This window comes from Leucopleurus acutus (genome assembly GCF_964270905.1).
Source record: "Leucopleurus acutus genome assembly, chromosome: X".
Classification (NCBI taxonomy): Eukaryota; Metazoa; Chordata; class Mammalia; order Artiodactyla; family Delphinidae; genus Leucopleurus; species Leucopleurus acutus.
The window spans coordinates 42,755,405-42,771,573 of NC_139148.1; the positions used below are offsets into that span (position 1 = coordinate 42,755,405).

The 16,169-nt window shown below is 51.0% G+C and overlaps 1 protein-coding gene across 1 annotated transcript; it reads right to left on the reverse strand.

Annotated features, from left to right (window-relative positions):
* Positions 1–1,924: 1,924 nt before the first annotated feature.
* Positions 1,925–12,302, reverse strand: SYP (synaptophysin; the record flags this gene model as incomplete). Its single annotated transcript, XM_082864710.1, has 7 exons — positions 1,925–2,025; positions 4,272–4,602; positions 5,812–6,003; positions 6,740–6,935; positions 9,727–9,851; positions 11,029–11,094; positions 12,267–12,302. 6 exons carry the CDS (start codon positions 12,300–12,302, stop codon positions 4,276–4,278), a joined length of 942 nt encoding a protein of 313 aa, XP_082720836.1. The 3' UTR covers positions 1,925–2,025; positions 4,272–4,275.
* Positions 12,303–16,169: the final 3,867 nt, after the last annotated feature.

Sequence of the window (16,169 nt, forward strand, 5' to 3'; positions counted from 1 at the left end):
GGAAATAGAGAGACATCAGGGTCTGAAGAATGCGAGGCGGGTGGCTAGAGGGAAGTCTCCCTTTGAACCGTTTGGGGATTCAAGGACAGGGCTCCACAGGGGCTGGGAAGGGGCATGGCTAAGGGACCAGAATTAGAACCGAACCCTAGAAAGACTGGGCATTCGGTAGCCAGTAGTGGGGCAGTTGTCAGGGCTACTCAGAGAGTGACTTAGAATGATCGGCAGGCGAGAGGCTTCACAGAGGATAGGGCTCGGCAAAACACTGTTGGAGGGGCCGAAAATGGTGGGGTGACTCGAACGGTGTCCAGCAGGTCAGAGGCGGAGCTTCCTCTCGCCTCCTCTTCCCCATCTTTCTCTCCCCCCTCCAAAAAGACACACTGAGAAGTAAGAGCCGTGTGGACTAGGTGGTTGAGGAGTTTATTTAGGGGAGAAGAATTAATCATATTTTTTCCTTCTCGGGGATGGAGTCTTCAAACAATACCGAAGGGCATGGGAAAGGGTGGGGGTCTGGAGAGGAGGGGGAGGGGCCACAGCCAGACAAAATGGCAACACACAAGCACAGGCACTACCGACGTCACAGACACAGCAGAGGGTGCAGGATAGGGGCTCCAGACCGGGCCTCCAACCACTCCGGGACGGATGGGGATGTGGAGGGAGGGAGGAGGCCGGGGGGGGGGTGGAGAAGGGTAGGTCGGCCCCACAGACCCTTTGGCTCTGTCCTCTGATTGCCTAGCTGTCCCATCTCGGGGTAGGCAAGGGTGTGGGGGGTGCCTCTCTCTGGATCCCACCCCTTACCCTCCAAGTCTTATCTCTCAGCTCTTCCCAGGCCTCCTCAGTCCCCAGCCTTGGCCAAGGATATTCCCCCCTACCCCTAACGAAACCCATCCCTCAGCTCCTAACCAAGCCTCTCACCTCGCCCTCCCCACTGCCAAGCCCAACCACTTTAAAACACATTTTCTTCACTGCTCCTTTGCGGGGCCGGGGCTGCTCCTTCAGAAACCACCATGCACGCCCCACTCTAAGTCCTGAACTGTCTAGAACATGGACCACGACCTCACTCCAAGTTTGGCCCATTCCTGAACTCCACTTCTTGCCTTGCCCAAGGTCGGCCCCCTTTAGAATCAAACTCTGTCTCTCGGAGTGTTCAAAGCCACACCCCTTCCATAGATTCTGGTCCCAATCCAAGGCCCGCCCACTCTGGGGCCTCACCCACAGCCTGCTTCAAGCCCCACCCCTTCTAGAACCACGCCCTTAGCGTTTTTCCAAACCAAGTGTCCAGGTCCCAAGTCACACTCCTTCCGTAGAACCCTGTCCTACTCCAACCCCTGCCCACTGTGGGCCCACCCGCTGCCTCACCCAAAGCTCCACCCCTTCTAGGACCACACCTTCAGCTTCCTTCTAAGCCCCATTCTAGAATGCTGTAGGGCACCCTTCTTCTTCAGACTCCAGATCCAGTATGTCTGGAACCCAACCCCTCTGCTTACTAGCCCTGTTCATTCTAGAGGTCCTCTCCAAGACCACCTTGGGTCCCAAGCTCCCCCAGCCTCTGCCTTTCTCCTCTCTTCAGAGTTGCATTTTCCCTAATGGCCCCTGTTCAGGCATTGCTAGAGGAATCAAGGCCCGAGTTGGGAGGAGGGGAGGGAGAGAGGGGAGAGCCTGAACTCACACCCACCCTCCCCACACAGCCTTCTGTCTCCTCCCTGTCCCTCTTACAGAGCCCCCCAACCTCAGGGCACAGGGCCAGGGAACAGAGAGGGGCCAAAGGATGAAGGGGAAGGGGTAGGGGTAAGAGAGGGGCCCATGCAAGATCGGGTCCCTAATGCATAAGGGGAGTGGAGTGCGGGCAGGGCTCAGACAGATAAATAGATATTTATATATAATATATATATATATATATAAACAGCAAAGACAGTTAAGGGTCTCCTGGTTTGAGGGGTGGAGACCTGGGGTGTAGGGATGGGAACGGGGAGCAGTCCTTCTCCTGAGCTCTTGCCTACCAACGGGGTCCTCCCGGGCTGCACTGACCTGTGGAGACAAAAGATACAAAAGGAGAGGGGGTCCAGACACAGGTGGTGCCTTTAGGGAAGGGCTGGGCTGCTATGCCTCTGCCCTGGCTTCACCCACTACCTGCCATGATCTTTCTTCCTTCCTTCTTCCTTCACTTATAGTCTTGGGGTCAGCTTCATCCCAGCTGCCCCTGCTGGGAAGATATACCTTGCCTTCACTAGATTAGGTACCAAAGAAAGTATGGTTTCCCCTCCCAATCCAAAAAAGTCTGTTAACAGGTACTGTACTCCTCATTGGTGGTAAACTATATTGAGCAGAGCAAAGATCCTTATCTTTGTGGAGCTTACATTGTAGCAAGGGAGAAAGACTTAAACAATTACCATGATGTATAAATAAGTTATCTAGTATGACATAAGGTGATAATAAGTGAAATGGAAAAACAAAAAGTAGACTGGGGCGAGGGGGATTAGGAGTGACAGTAGGGGAAGAAAGGTTGCTGTAGTAAGTAGGTAGTCAGAGAAGACCTCATTGAAGAAGTGACATTGGAATAAAGACTTAAGGAGGTGAGGGAATGAGCCACGCAGATAACTGGAGGGAAGAGCATTCCGGGTAGGGAGCGCAGTCAGTGCAAAGGCCCTGGGGTGGGACCACATCTAGTGTGTTTGAGGAACAGCAAGGAGATCAGTGGGGCTTCAGTGGAGTGAGCAAGTGAGAATGGTAGGAGGTGATGTCCGAGAGGTAGGTAATGGGGTCACATAGGAGCTTGTAGACAAGGTTGTGAGGACTTCAGCTTTGACTCTGGATAAGGTATAAATCAACTGGAGATTTTAAGCAGAGAAGAAGAGTAAAATGATAGTAAAATGTCTCATGCTGTGTTGTTTCTTTTATTTCCTCAATAAATGTTTCTTACCATTAGTAGTGCTCTAGGTGATGTGTCTATAGCATAAATTAGTCATGGTCACATCCCCTAGTCTAGTAGAAGAGACAGTCAATAAACATATAAACTAATAATTACAGACTGTGATAAAGAAAAGCACAGGGAGAGGTAAGAAAAGGGACTTGTAAGGAGTTGGCCAGGTAAGGTTATCAGTGTGTGTGGGTGTGAAACTCCAGGGGGAAAGCAAGTACCAAGACTGTGAAGTTGCACTGTGCCTGGTACATTGATGTGGCCAGTGTGGCTGGAACAGAGTGCGGGGGAGTGGTTGGAGGTGAGAGGTCAGAGGAGTGAAGGGTGGGGCTAGATTGTGTAGGGCCTCGTGGGTCATAGTTTTGGCTTTGGCTTTTAATCTGAGTGAGATGGGAGCCCCGGTAGAGCTCTGAGCTCTGAGCATAGGAGGGTCGTGGAGTGATTTAGGATTTAACAGGATCGTTTCCCACGCCATGAGCAGAATATAATGGGAATGGGGGTGGAAACCAGTGAAGAGGTCCAGGGGGACAGTGGGAAGATTATGGATATATTTTGAAGGTAGAGCCAACAGGAATTTTTAGTGAATTAGATATGGGATGCCTGATAAACTCCTCCCTGCCCTTTCCATCCTGGCCAAGTGCCAGAAGCTACCTCCACCCATGTGTTGCCACCTCCTTGCCTTTCCCCTCTAACGCCATCAGCCTGCCTCTACTCCCCGTCTTCCCCCCTCACATTTGAGGGAAATCTCGCTTCTCTTTTGAGGCCCAACAAGAAGGCCGGCAAGACTTTCCAATGCGCCCCCCCCCACCCCACCCCGCCCCGCTCCGCCCGGGCCCTTTTCTTCTTTGAAATTCCACACTACCTCCCTCGCCTCCAGGGTTGCGGAGAGGTGGCGGATCTGTCACCTCCTTCGGATTAGTGATCTTGTCTGACCTTCATGATCCAAGCCCGTTTACCCTCATCATCTATTGGCCTTATCATAACGTATTGGATAAGACCCACCTCTTCTTCCCTCCATGGCTCCTGTGCCCAGCGGATTTCCCACTACGCAAGTCCTCCTGTTATTCCCTCCTTTCATTGGTTGCTCTGCCCACTTCTCTCTCCCCTCCCTTCCCTCAGAGCAGCACTTCTACCTCTCTCCCATTGGCTTTTCATTCTGCCTATTTTCAAACACCACTCTTCTGCTCTCCACCATTGGCTAGTTTTTCGCCCCTAGCACGTAGCTCCGCCTCTCTATTGGCTCCTTCAAATTCCCATCCTTACCTGTCCGGCCAGTGTCCTACTCTTATTGGTTCACTAACCCGCCCATGAAAGGATCATGAACCCTCCTTGGCCGCCCCGCCTGTCTGTCACTCACCAGACTACATCTGATTGGAGAAGGAGGTGGGCGCACCCTGAGGGCCATAGCCTTGCTGCCCGTAGTCGCCCTGAGGCCCGTAGCCACCGCCACCGCCACCGGCGGGCTGCCCGTAGTCAGGCTGATAGCCGCCCTGGGGCCCGTAGGAGTCCTGGGGCCCGTACCCGCCGGGGCCCTGCCCGTAGCCTGCCTCGCCATAGGCATCCCCGGGCGCCGGTTGCTTCTCGGGGGCGCCGGGAGGAGCGCGCAGGAATGGGGCGGCCCAGCCTGTCTCCTTGAACACGAACCACAGGTTGCCGACCCAGAGCACCAGGTTCAGGAAGCCAAACACCTGCGGGGAGACAAAGCTCGGCTGTTGTCCTGCGCCCATTGCCCTGGCGGCCCCGGGGAACATCGAGGCCGCTTGCGTTGGGCTTGGATTCGCGGGCCCCGGGATAGTGGTGGTTTCCGAGACCCTGACCCTCCGAGTCCCAGCGTATGAATGTCAATGTGCACAAAAATCACCTTGGTGGGGAGGGGGGCGTGGGGCGTGTTAGAATTCAGATTCCCGGGGATGTTGAGATATATCAATATTGCATATATGTGTTTATGTATTTGCATATGTACACGTTTATACATGTACAAAATATAGTAAACCTAATTTTGTAATATATAGTAAAATGCTAAGCATAAATTTTTATTAAATACGTAGATATACCGCTAATGGATGCATATATACACATACATATGTATATACAAATATATGTATAAATACCCATGTATAAAGTATATAAATATACGCTTTTATATTAAAACAAATATATACATTTGTATAAATATATACAATGTAATTCAATTTGGGGACGGAAAGTAATATTTCCACTTTACAGCTGAGGAAACTGAGGTGCACAGAGGCTTAGTGGCTTAGATCTTAGATCTGTCGTAGCCAGCAATTGACAAAAAAAGAGTTGGAATCTGAGGATCTGTAACACTTGTATACGACTTACCATGTGCCAGGCCCTTTTCTAAGCACTTTGTATGTTATTAGTTCACTACTTAACTTTGGAGCAGGACCTCTTATTTTCAATTTATATGCTCAAACTGAGGCCTGAGAAGCTGAGTAACTAGTTTCAGGTCCTAGAGCTTGCAAGTGGCAGAGCTCGGATTTGAGCTCAGTCTGACTCTGGCCAGTAGGGGGCGTCCATACGGGAAACATTTCAAGTTATTCTTTCATTTTGCATATAAGGAAACAGGTCCCAAGAGGGTACTTACTGAGTTGCCAGAGATTCTACATGACTAGGCTGAGCCTGTGATCCAGGTCTCCCAAACCTAACTGGACAGAAGATCTCACGTTCCCCTTTTGGGGACAGTCTGTGGTGTCACAGTGGTTACAATTGCTATCTCATCCTACAAGGCTCTGTTGTTGGCATGCCTCCTCCAGGGAGCCCTCTTGGATTTCCTCTGAATTCTCCTCTCATTCTCTCTCTCCACCACTCCCCATGCCAGACTAAGTTTCCCAGCCACCCTCCCCAGCTGGCCCAGCCAGCTTCCCAGGGCTTACCACCGAGGTGTTGAGGCCAGAGGTCACAGGGTCCCTCAGCTCCTTGCATGTATTCCCCGTCTGGTGGCAGACAGGCATCCCCTTGATAATGTTCTCTGGGTCCGTGGCCATCTTCACATCTGACAGCCCCTTGGCCCAGGCCGACGAGCTAACCAGCCACATGAAGGCGAACACTGCCGTGGCCAGAAAGTCCTAGGCCGGGCAGGGGGGAGGGAGATGGCACCATGAGTGGGCTGCTTCATGCTGGGCTGTGGGGCCTCCTCAGATCACAGGCTTTCTTGGGAGGGGCGTCTCCCAGAAGAGGCTTGTCTCTCCCCTGCCTTTCCAGCTCTTGAAGCCCCCAACACTCACTTGAAGGTGGCCCTCCTAGCTTGGGCTTGTCTGTGCATGTATGTGTATGTGACAGAGGGTGTGGGAGTGTGACTGTGGTATGTGGTGTGTGTGTGTGTGTGTGTGTGTGTGTGTGTGTGTGTGTGTGATTCTGTGAGATGGTTGCCAAGTCTGTGGAAAGTAGTGTGTCTTTCCACTTTTATCTGAATGTGGGAATTTGTGTCATTTTGTGTCTGGGATGAGGGTGTATGAGTACAGCTGTGTAGGAATCAGTGTGTCTGTGTGGTGTGATGACAAGCATGATTGTCACAATGAACCTCTGTGTGCTGCTTTCTTTCATCTAGACTGTAGGGTTTTGTGAGAGGTGGCAAGTTTCCAGGTGTCTGGGATTCTGTGTGGGCTGTGGGTGTGTCCCTGTCACTCTGATTCGGTGTCTCTGATGCTCATAGCAGCAGCAGCAGTAATGTGTGCGGCTGTTATCAGGGCCGCTTGCATGTGGGCCTGTCTGGGATTTGACGTGGCCTCTGAACATGGCTGTGTCCCTAAGGCTCCATGTCCCCTGGCCCCTGTATGCATACGAATGGCTGTGGGAACTCACCAGCATGGGCCCTTTGTTGTTCTCTCGGTACTTGTTCTGCAGGAAGATGTAGGTAGCCAGAGCCCCCATGGAGTAGAGGAAGGCAAATACGGCCACGGTGACAAAGAATTCAGCCGATGAGGAGTAGTCCCCCACGAGGAAGATATTTTTAGGGTCCCCTTGGCAGGTGGGTGCCTCAAAGTACACTTGGTACAGCCTGTGGAGAGAGGTGGGCAGGTGTGGCCCAGGCCCTAAGAACTCCCTCCCCTCCCCCCTGCCCAGTCATGGGTGTCCCCCAGATTCTGACAAGGTCCCAGGAAGAGGAGGAAATAACCATTCATGAGCACCTACTGTGTACCAGTCACATTTCATTGATTGCTGAGAGCATGCTGGTGAAATAGGTATTACTCAGCCCTCACTCCAACCTAGGTACTTTGGCCCCTTGGTTATTCATAGAACATACCAGGCACCCTCCCACCCTAGGATTTTTGCACTGGAATGCTCTTCTCCTTCAAGCTTTGCCCCACTGGTCACCTTCTCAGTGAGGTCTTCCCTGATCTATTTAATTAAATCTAACCATTCCCTCCCAGCACTCCTTAGCCCCCTTCTTTGCTCCATTTTCTCTGTAGCTGTGATACCCCAGCTGACATACCATGTATTTTACTTTTTTCCTTGTTTTTTCTTGTAACTACAAGAGGGCAGGGCTTTTTCCTTTGTTTTGTTCAGTGTTGTACCCTTAAGGCCTGGAACAGTGCTGCCACATAGTAGGCGCTCAATAAATGTTTATTAAATGAAGTATATGGAGGCAGAAACAGAGGCTCCGAGAAACGCATTAACTTGCCTAAAGTCACACAGCTTGTATAGGAATGACAGAGTTGGAATCTGAACCTTGTGTTTTTCCCCTTACGTCATGTTGACTCTTCTCCCCACCTCACTTCAGGTCCCCAAGAGAAAAACAAATGTGTACATAGCAGAGGAGAGCCCAGGGACTATAAAATAGGAGGAGACAGACAGAAAGACAGGAGGGTAGAAGGGATGCTGGAACAGGATTCGTGTATGTGAGGTGTGGGCGGGGGTGGGGGGGAGCTGTAGACTGGGAAGGCATGTGAGGCTAAGGCCTTTCCTATGGTGTGATGGAAGAGGGGTCATAAGGAGGAACGTGCGTGGAGAGAAAGAGCAGGGTGAAGTCCCAGAGCTCTGGCCTCAGGTTGGGGGGCAGGATCCAAATGGTGCCAGTGCCCTTGTATAGCAAAGGCCCTAAGGGAAGGGCTTACACTTATTGATCACCTCCATTTTACATAATTTTACATAATTTCTTCACTTAATGACCCTCCCCCACAATTCTCTAAAGCAGGCATTATTATACCTGTTTTACAGATGAACAAACCGAAGCTCTGCAAGGCTAAGTTACTTGCACAGGGCTGCATGGCTGCTAAATGATGGAGCTAGGAGTTGGAGCTGGGTTTAAGTTTCTGGGTTTCTAGGGGGAATGAGGGGTCTTTGGGGGGGATTATTGGGGCAGTGGCAGGGTTGGTCAGGGGGACACAGGGCAAAGATTTTTTTCCCCTGGGAGGCTTGGGGGTGAAGGGCAGATCCTCAGCACCCGAGGTCCTAGACATGGGAGGAGTTGGGATGTCCACAGATTTTTCTGGTCTTCTAGATCCCCAAAGGGCCTGCTCTCAGCAGTATCCCATGCTGCAGCTCCCACTCCTTCCCCAAACTCTCTTGGTTTCTGTGAACTGGTGGATCCCTGGTTGTCATCCCCCCCTTCCCCAGCCTCTCAGACCACGCCTCCCTGGTGCCCCCTTTTCTTTTTTTTTTCTTTTTTTGTTTTTTCCCCCTTTTCTTTTGATTATTGCTCAGGCCCTGCGCTGGCCTATCTTCTCTTCAGTCTTGCCTCTCACCCTGGGTGATCCCCTGAGCCTACATTTACCCTTAGTGCTCAAAAATCCCTAATTTCCAACTCAATTCCTGATCTCTTTCCTGAGTCCTTTAAACTTATTTATTTTCCTTATTTTAACAAACACTTATGGAGCGCTTCTTGTGTGCCTGGCACCGTGCGAAGCATTTTACAAGTATTAATTCATTTAATATTTATCATAACCCTGTAAGGTGGGTATTATTATCCCCTTTCACAGATGAAGAAATGGAGACCCAGAGCAGTTATGTGATTTGTCCTAGTAGTGGAGGAGCCTCAGGAGCCTCTATTGAAATTGTGTCTGTGGGTCTCTGTCTTCCCATTCCTAGGAGGTAAGCCTCCCCATGAGTGCAGCAACCTTGCCTGCTTGTGCTCACTCTTGTGTACCTAGCACCCGGCACACGGTATGAGCTCAATAACTCTCAGAACTGTTTAATTTGGCTTAATCCTTCCCCATGGCTAAGCAGCACCCCCTCATTATTCTTTATCATAAACCCCTGCATGAAGATGCCCTCCTTGGATTTCTCCCAATCTGCAATTATCCTCTTTAGTCATTTGTTTATTTGTTATAATGTTGGCTCCATGAGGGTAGGGAGCTTGGTCTGTTTTGTTCACTGTTATATCCCCAGCACTTTCAGCAGTACCTGACATACAATAGGTTCTGAAAAACTGTGTATGGGATGAACGAATGGGAATTAAATAATAATATTGGCTAACATTAATTGAGCACCTACTGCCTTAAGGATATATATATGTGTGCATATATATATATATATATATATATATATATATATATATATATAAAATTTTGAATCTTGTTTATTGCCAGTCTCCTGCCCCTCCTCTTCACTAGAACACAGCCAGAGGGCAACAGCCTATGCCTGTCTTGGTCACCACGTGTCCTAGATGTCCAGAGGAGTGCCAGGCACAAGGTAGGTGCTCAGTGCATGCGCAGTGATCTGAGTGGGTGTGGTCTCCCGAGGTTGGGGCTGGGCAGGAGCCGCTGGGGAGGAGGTGTTGGCCGGTCCCACCCCCCACCCCCATCCCAGGTCTGTCAGGATCCCAGGGGTGGGCTAGTGTGGGGGCACACCTGAAGGGGTACTCGAATTCGACCTCGATGTTGAGGTCACTCTTGGTCTTGTTGGCACAGTCCACACTCAGCTGGAGCTCCCCACTGTAACTGCCGCATGTGGCAAAGGCGAAGATGGCAAAGACCTTGGGCAGCAGGGATGGGGATGGCCACGGTGAGCCTGTGTGCACGTGGGATGGGGCTGCCCTCCTCTGGACAGATGGGGCCCAGCATAGGCAGCAGCAGATGGACTGGTCCCCACCCCCACCCCCTAATCAGGGCTCAGTGAGGCCCAAGGACAAGCTGATTAGAGGGGTGTGGCTATCTCTTCCAGTCTTTCTCCCAGTGTCTCTCTTGGTTTCTACCTCTCAATAATGCTCTGATTCCCCTTATTCTGTCTCAGTCTATTTCTGTCTCTGTCTTTGTCTCTCTCTGTATTCTGCCTGTCTCTGTTGTTCTCTGTGTCTGTTTCCCTCGGTATCTCTCTGTCTCTGTTTCTCAATATGTCTTTGTCTTTCTCAGATGTCTCTGTCTCTCTGTATCTCTGTTTCTCTCTCTGCCTCTCTAGTATCTATGTGTGTCTCTTTCTGCCTCTTCTCTCTCTCTCTCTGAATGTTTGTGTGTGTGTGTGTGTGTCTTTCTGTTTCTTGGTGTGTCTGTTTCTATCTCCCTGCTCTGTCTCTGACATTATCTCTATGGTGCTCTCTCTGTCTCCCTCCTGCCTCTCCTTCTGTTTATCGGTTTCTCCTTTTCTCTTTTCCCGGAGGGTCTCTTCTTCTCCCTCTGTCTCTTTCTCTCCCCCACCGCATTTCTCTTCCTCTCTTCCTGTGTCTGTTTCTCTTTGCATCTCTGTTCTCTGTGCATCTTTCTCTGTCTCCCTTTTCTTTGTCTCTTTCTGTTTGTTTCTCTCCCATCTCCATATCACTTTTTTCCTGGTATTTCCATCTCTGTCTCCATCATTCCCAATCTCCCATTCTCTCTGTCTCCTTCACTGTCTCTGGGTTTCTCTGGCTTTTCGTCTCTCCCTGCAGCAACCAGCTTCAGTCTCCACCTCCCCTGCCCCTCTCTCACCTCAGGAGAGGAAGTAGGACGTCGCAATCTTCCACTTGAGAATGGGGGTACCCTTGGCCTTATGTGGCGTCACATCACAGCCCATCTGTTCTCTGGCCCCAACCCCCTGGGACTTCACCCAGGAGCCCAATTCCCCCACCCCCTTCTGCCCCCCCCCACCCATCCATCCCTCCCTCCTTATCCCTACTCCATCCCTGCTCTTCCAGACCCCACTACCTCCCTCTTTCTCCCCACAGCCCAGACCACACTCACCCATTGCAGCACCTTCACAAAGCCGAGGGGCTCCTTGACCACCCGGAACTGACCCCCGGCCACCAGCTGAGGAGAGAAACGGTGGGGAGGGGTGGGGTTGTTGGGGATGGAGAGGGAGGTGGGGGACAAGGCCACCAGGCAATGACCCCTGGGGATAAGGCATGTGATCTCTGGGAGGGAGTGATGTTTGGAGAGGCGGTGAAAAGGAGAAAGTGACACTTTGGGGAAGGTGTGAGCTCAGGGTCTCTGAGAGAAGGTCCCCGGGGTTCAGGGCTGGTGGGGACGTCTGGGGAGATGGTGAGATAGATGGCAGAGGGCGTCAGGGGTGCGTAAGATGGGGATGGAGTCAGGACTAGTTAGGGAAGGGGAGAAGGTCTGAAAAGGTAAAGGTGAGTCAGATGGTGAAGGGGATCGGGTGGAGAGAGTGAGGAAGGAGTTGGGGTTCATTAGGGTGGGGGAAGGGGTCTTGGATGGTGAAGGTGAGTCATAACAGGGAGGGAGTCGGGTTTGCTAGGGTGGGGGAGGGATCTGCAGCGGTAAAGGTGAGTCAGATGACGGTGGTGGGGTGTCTGAGGTGATGAGGATGGGGAGGGGTTAGTCCTGGTTAGAGATGGGCGAGGTTCTGAGGTGGTGAAGAAGAGTTCGATGGCAGAGAGGGTCTGGACTGATTTGATTAAGGTGGAGGAGGGCTAGGACATGGCTTCACTGCATATGTGCTGGGGGAAGGGGGACTAGGGGTTTGGGAGAAGCGAAACTGATCGTCCCCCTTGGTCTGCTCTGGGGGAAGAGGTGGTCGTCTATCAGGGTACCATCTCTGTTTGGAAGGGGCAGGTGTCAGCCCTCCCCTTCACCCCCGCCCCCACGCCTTCTGTCGCTCTATTTCCTAGCTCATCTTCAGCACCCCCCATCTTCCTTCTACTCTCCCCTCCCCTCCCTCCTTGCCCATACCCTGGCTCCAAGACCCCTTCTTCCTTCCCGGTCGCCCGTAAGGAACTGGCTTCTGGCGGCCCCCGCTGCGGCAGTGAGGACGGCCCTCGCTGCGGCAAAGGGCGCACTCCTTCTTTTCTCCACCTCCCCTTTCCTCCCCTCGCCTGCCGCAGACCCCAGCCCCAGCGCCGGGGACCGGGTGTCCGCTGCTAGGATTCTGGCCACCACCTCTTAGAGTCGGCGGATTCGCAGCGACCCCGGCGAGGAGGCCGGCCAGCGGCGGGCTCTGTCCGCGGTGCTGGAACGCGTACCTGATTCACCACGTCCATGTCGGCCAGCAGCAGCATCAGCAATGCGGGGGGCGGGAGGCGCCTGCTAGCAAGGGCGGGCGCTGGGCGCGGAGGGGGCGGTGCGCGATCGTCGGAACAGCCCAGGGGGCCGCAGCTCCGCCCCTCGCGCCCCCGCCTCGCTCGCCGCGCGCGCCTGCGCACAGCGGCCGTGTCTAAACCTCGCAGGCAGCCATTCCAGTCCAGAGGCTGCAGAGGCTGGAACCGTGAAAATGCTTTCAGAAGGTCGTTATCTCTGAAAACACAGCTAGAGATCTGGGGAGGTGGGCCGTTGGGTCCTACAGTAGGACAATTTGCCAGGCCGTTTGCTGAACTGTTGAATGTGTTCACTTATTTAAGCCTTAGAACATCCCTACGTGGTAGGGACTATTCGCCCCATTTTTACTGGTGAGGAAAATTAGTCCCCAGAGAGGTTAAGCGACTTACACAAGGTCGCCCAGCTAGTTATTGGCAGTGCCCAAAGTCCCTGCAATTTAAACATGGTTCAGGGTCTTGAGGGTTTCTTCTCATCTGCATTTTAAGCACTTAAAAAAACACAACCCTCCCCCTCCAACCATTTCCCGTATTTCGCTCTTCCTTAGTCAAAGTGTTGCCTACTCCAACTCTCAACTTTTTACATCCTGTTTATTCCTTAGTCCTCTCTTAATTGGACTATGCCTCCTTCATGCTACTAAAACTAAGCCCACCAAGGTCAATGGCAATTGCCATGTGGCAAAATCCAATGGATAAATACAGCTGGAATTTAAGATGCTCAACCTCACTCATACTAAAAGGAATGCCTATAAAAGCTACTAAGACACTGTTTTTCATCTTTGAGGGTGGTGAATATAAAGAAGTTTGATAATGCTCAGTATTAGCAGTTGGCCAGAAACAAGTATTATCATACATTGCCAGTGGAAGTTAAATTGGTATAACTTCTGTAGAGGGTAATTTGGCAAAATGTAGCAAACTAATAAGTCCATATATGTGGCTCAGCGTTTACATTTCTAGGAATTTGTCTTACAGAGAGATTCAAACATGTGCTAAAAGAAGTATGTATAAGATAATACACTGCAGCACTGTTTGTAAAGTGTGGACACTCCCCAAATGCTCATTACTGGTGGCCTGTTTAAAAAAACTCAGGTAGAGCCGCAAAATGGAGTACTATGTAGCTGTCATTACGCATAATATGGAGCTGTGTAATGATAGCCAAGATACTTAGTTAAGTAAGAAATGCAAGATGCCAAATTATGTGGGAATTGTGTACAAATAGAAGGGAAGCATTATATCAATTATAGAGAGAACAGCTAACATTTTAAATTGTGGCTGTTCTGTGAGCTTCCCATATATCACTCATTTAAATCCTCACAACAGGGACTTCCCTGGTGGCAGAGTGGTTAAGAATCCACCTGCCAAAGCAGAGGACACGGGTTCGACCCCTGGTCTGGGAAGATCCCACATGCCACAGAGCAAGTAAGCCCATGAGCCACAACTACTGAGCCCATGTGCCACAACTACTGAAGCCTGTGCGCCTAGAGCCTGTGCTCCTCAACAAGAGAAGGCACCACAATGAAAAGCCTGTGCACTACAATGAAGAGTAGCCCCCGCTCTCTGCAACTAGAGAAAGCCCACGTGCAGCAACGGAGACCCAATGCAGCCATCACTCAAATCAATCAATCAATCCTCACAACAGCCCTATGAGTCAGGTACTACTACTATCCTCATTTTATAGCTGACTAAACTAAGGTGCAGAGAGCTGAAGGTCACACAGTTGGTAGGTGGTAGAACTAAGATTTGAACAGGTGATAAGTGGTGGAACTAGGATTTGAACCCAGGAAGTTTGGCTCCAGCACCTGTTACTCTTAGCCACTGTGCTAACTTATCAGTACGGCATCCTATAACTATATAAAAGATATTTGATACAACGGGTTGCCTCCAGAGAGAAGGGAAACTTTTACTTTACACCCCTTTGTACTTTTGAACTTTGAACCATCTGAATGTATACCTATGTTTTTTTGTTTTTTAAACAAACACAATCACACTCAAATTCACACAAATATGGAATATGTAATGGGTACTTCAGTTATTGCCTTTTCAGGGGAAGAGCATGGGTTTTGGCATTCAATTGCTTGAATTTGAATCTCACCTCTGATATTTGTTCCTGTATGACTTTGGACAGGTAAAATAATTTAAAATGGTACTTAGAGGATTGTTGCACTGATTAAACAAGATAGTCACTGTAATGCACTTAGCACAGGGCCCAATAAATGGTTCGTTTTACCTTCCACACATCTCTGGAATCTACTCACTTCTCACCATCTCCTCTGCCACCTCCCCTGGCTAAGGCGACCATCGTTCCTGCCAAATTTAGCATCTCCAGTCTCTTCCTCCTCCCATCTGTTTTCAGCACACCCGTCAGAGCATCTATTTAAAATGCAAAGTTAACTATGTCACTCCCCTGCTCAAATCCCTCCCATGGCTCCCCACTGCTTTCAGGAAAAATCCCAGGGGTTGGGGCCTGGCATTCAAGGGTCTGCATCATCTGCCCTCAGGTGGCTTATCCCACCTCCTCCCTCAGCAATCGCCCTTCACTCTCTTTACCCTGTCCATGACTTACTTTCCCACAATACACCGGCCCAGCCACTCCAAGCCTTTCTTTCCAGACCTAGTGCAATTCTATATTCTGAGTTCTAGCCTCCAATTTTGACTTCCCTCAAATTTCAGTCCTGGTTCCATTGACACAAATTAGACAAATGAGAAACCCTTGCTCTGAGAGCTGGGAGGAGACCCTAGGTCAGACCGTCCCCAGGGGTGGCCGCATCCGGTGTCACTTCTAACACCACCTCCGATTCCTTTGGAGTGAGGATGACTACCACTTTGGACAACAGCCATCACATGTCTAAGCCAGCTCAGTTTGTGCTGAGGGAAACCCAGAACAGTGCCTGGCACAAAATAAATGCCCGATAAACCTTTACTGAATGAATGAGACGCCAAAGGTTGGGCAATGACTAAAAGTAGGGCAAGAAACAGAGAGGAGCTCTGGGATCTGGGAGTGGGGTACTATTAGCTAGTCTCAGGAGAGCCAGGTAAGCCCTGAGTGGGTTGCCCCAGGCTAGGAGCCTCGCCCTTTGCTGTCACCCATGTCTTTTACGAATGAATTTAAATTTCCTTTTTCTCTTTATTTATTTATTTTTTCTGGCCACACCTGGAGGCACGCGGGATCTTAGTTCCCCCGACCAGGGATGGAACGGTGCCCCCCACAGTGGATGCATGGAGTCTTAACCACTGGACCACCAGGGAAGTCCTAGATTTCTTTTTTCACAAGCAGAAGGGGGGAGGTAGGGGTGATTGCAATTTAGCCTCCCTTCCTCGTGCTGTCAGAGGACCCCTCTGCCTAAGATACATCACATGCCAGGCTAGTTCTAACCTCCAGGCCTTTCTACTGGCAGGACTCTCCTGGAGGTTTCCTTATCCTTTCCTTTCCATCCATCTGTCCTGCCCCAGTCTGATCTGCCTGACCCCTTGTGGAATCTCTGACGTTCCCCCACCCCTCATCCGAGCCCTCACACATCCTCACTCTCTCCACTTTCCTCCATCTGTCCAGAAACCTCCCTTCCCCCACCACCTCCACTCTGTCTCCAGCTTTTTTTGGCTGCTGCCTCTTCCGCCTCCCCTCCTCCTCCTTCCTTCCCTGACGCTGAATAATCAGGCCCGGCTGTCCTGGTTTCTGGAAATACCCGCGTGTGGGCAGTGGCTCAGGGCTGAAACAGGGGATGGATAGATGAGGACCGCTGGGCAGCCCCAGGCCTCCAGTGCAAAGACACCAAAATCCAGGGGTGTGGTCCATGCCGGTCTCCTTCTGAGGAAGGGAGGGCAAGAGGTTTATTG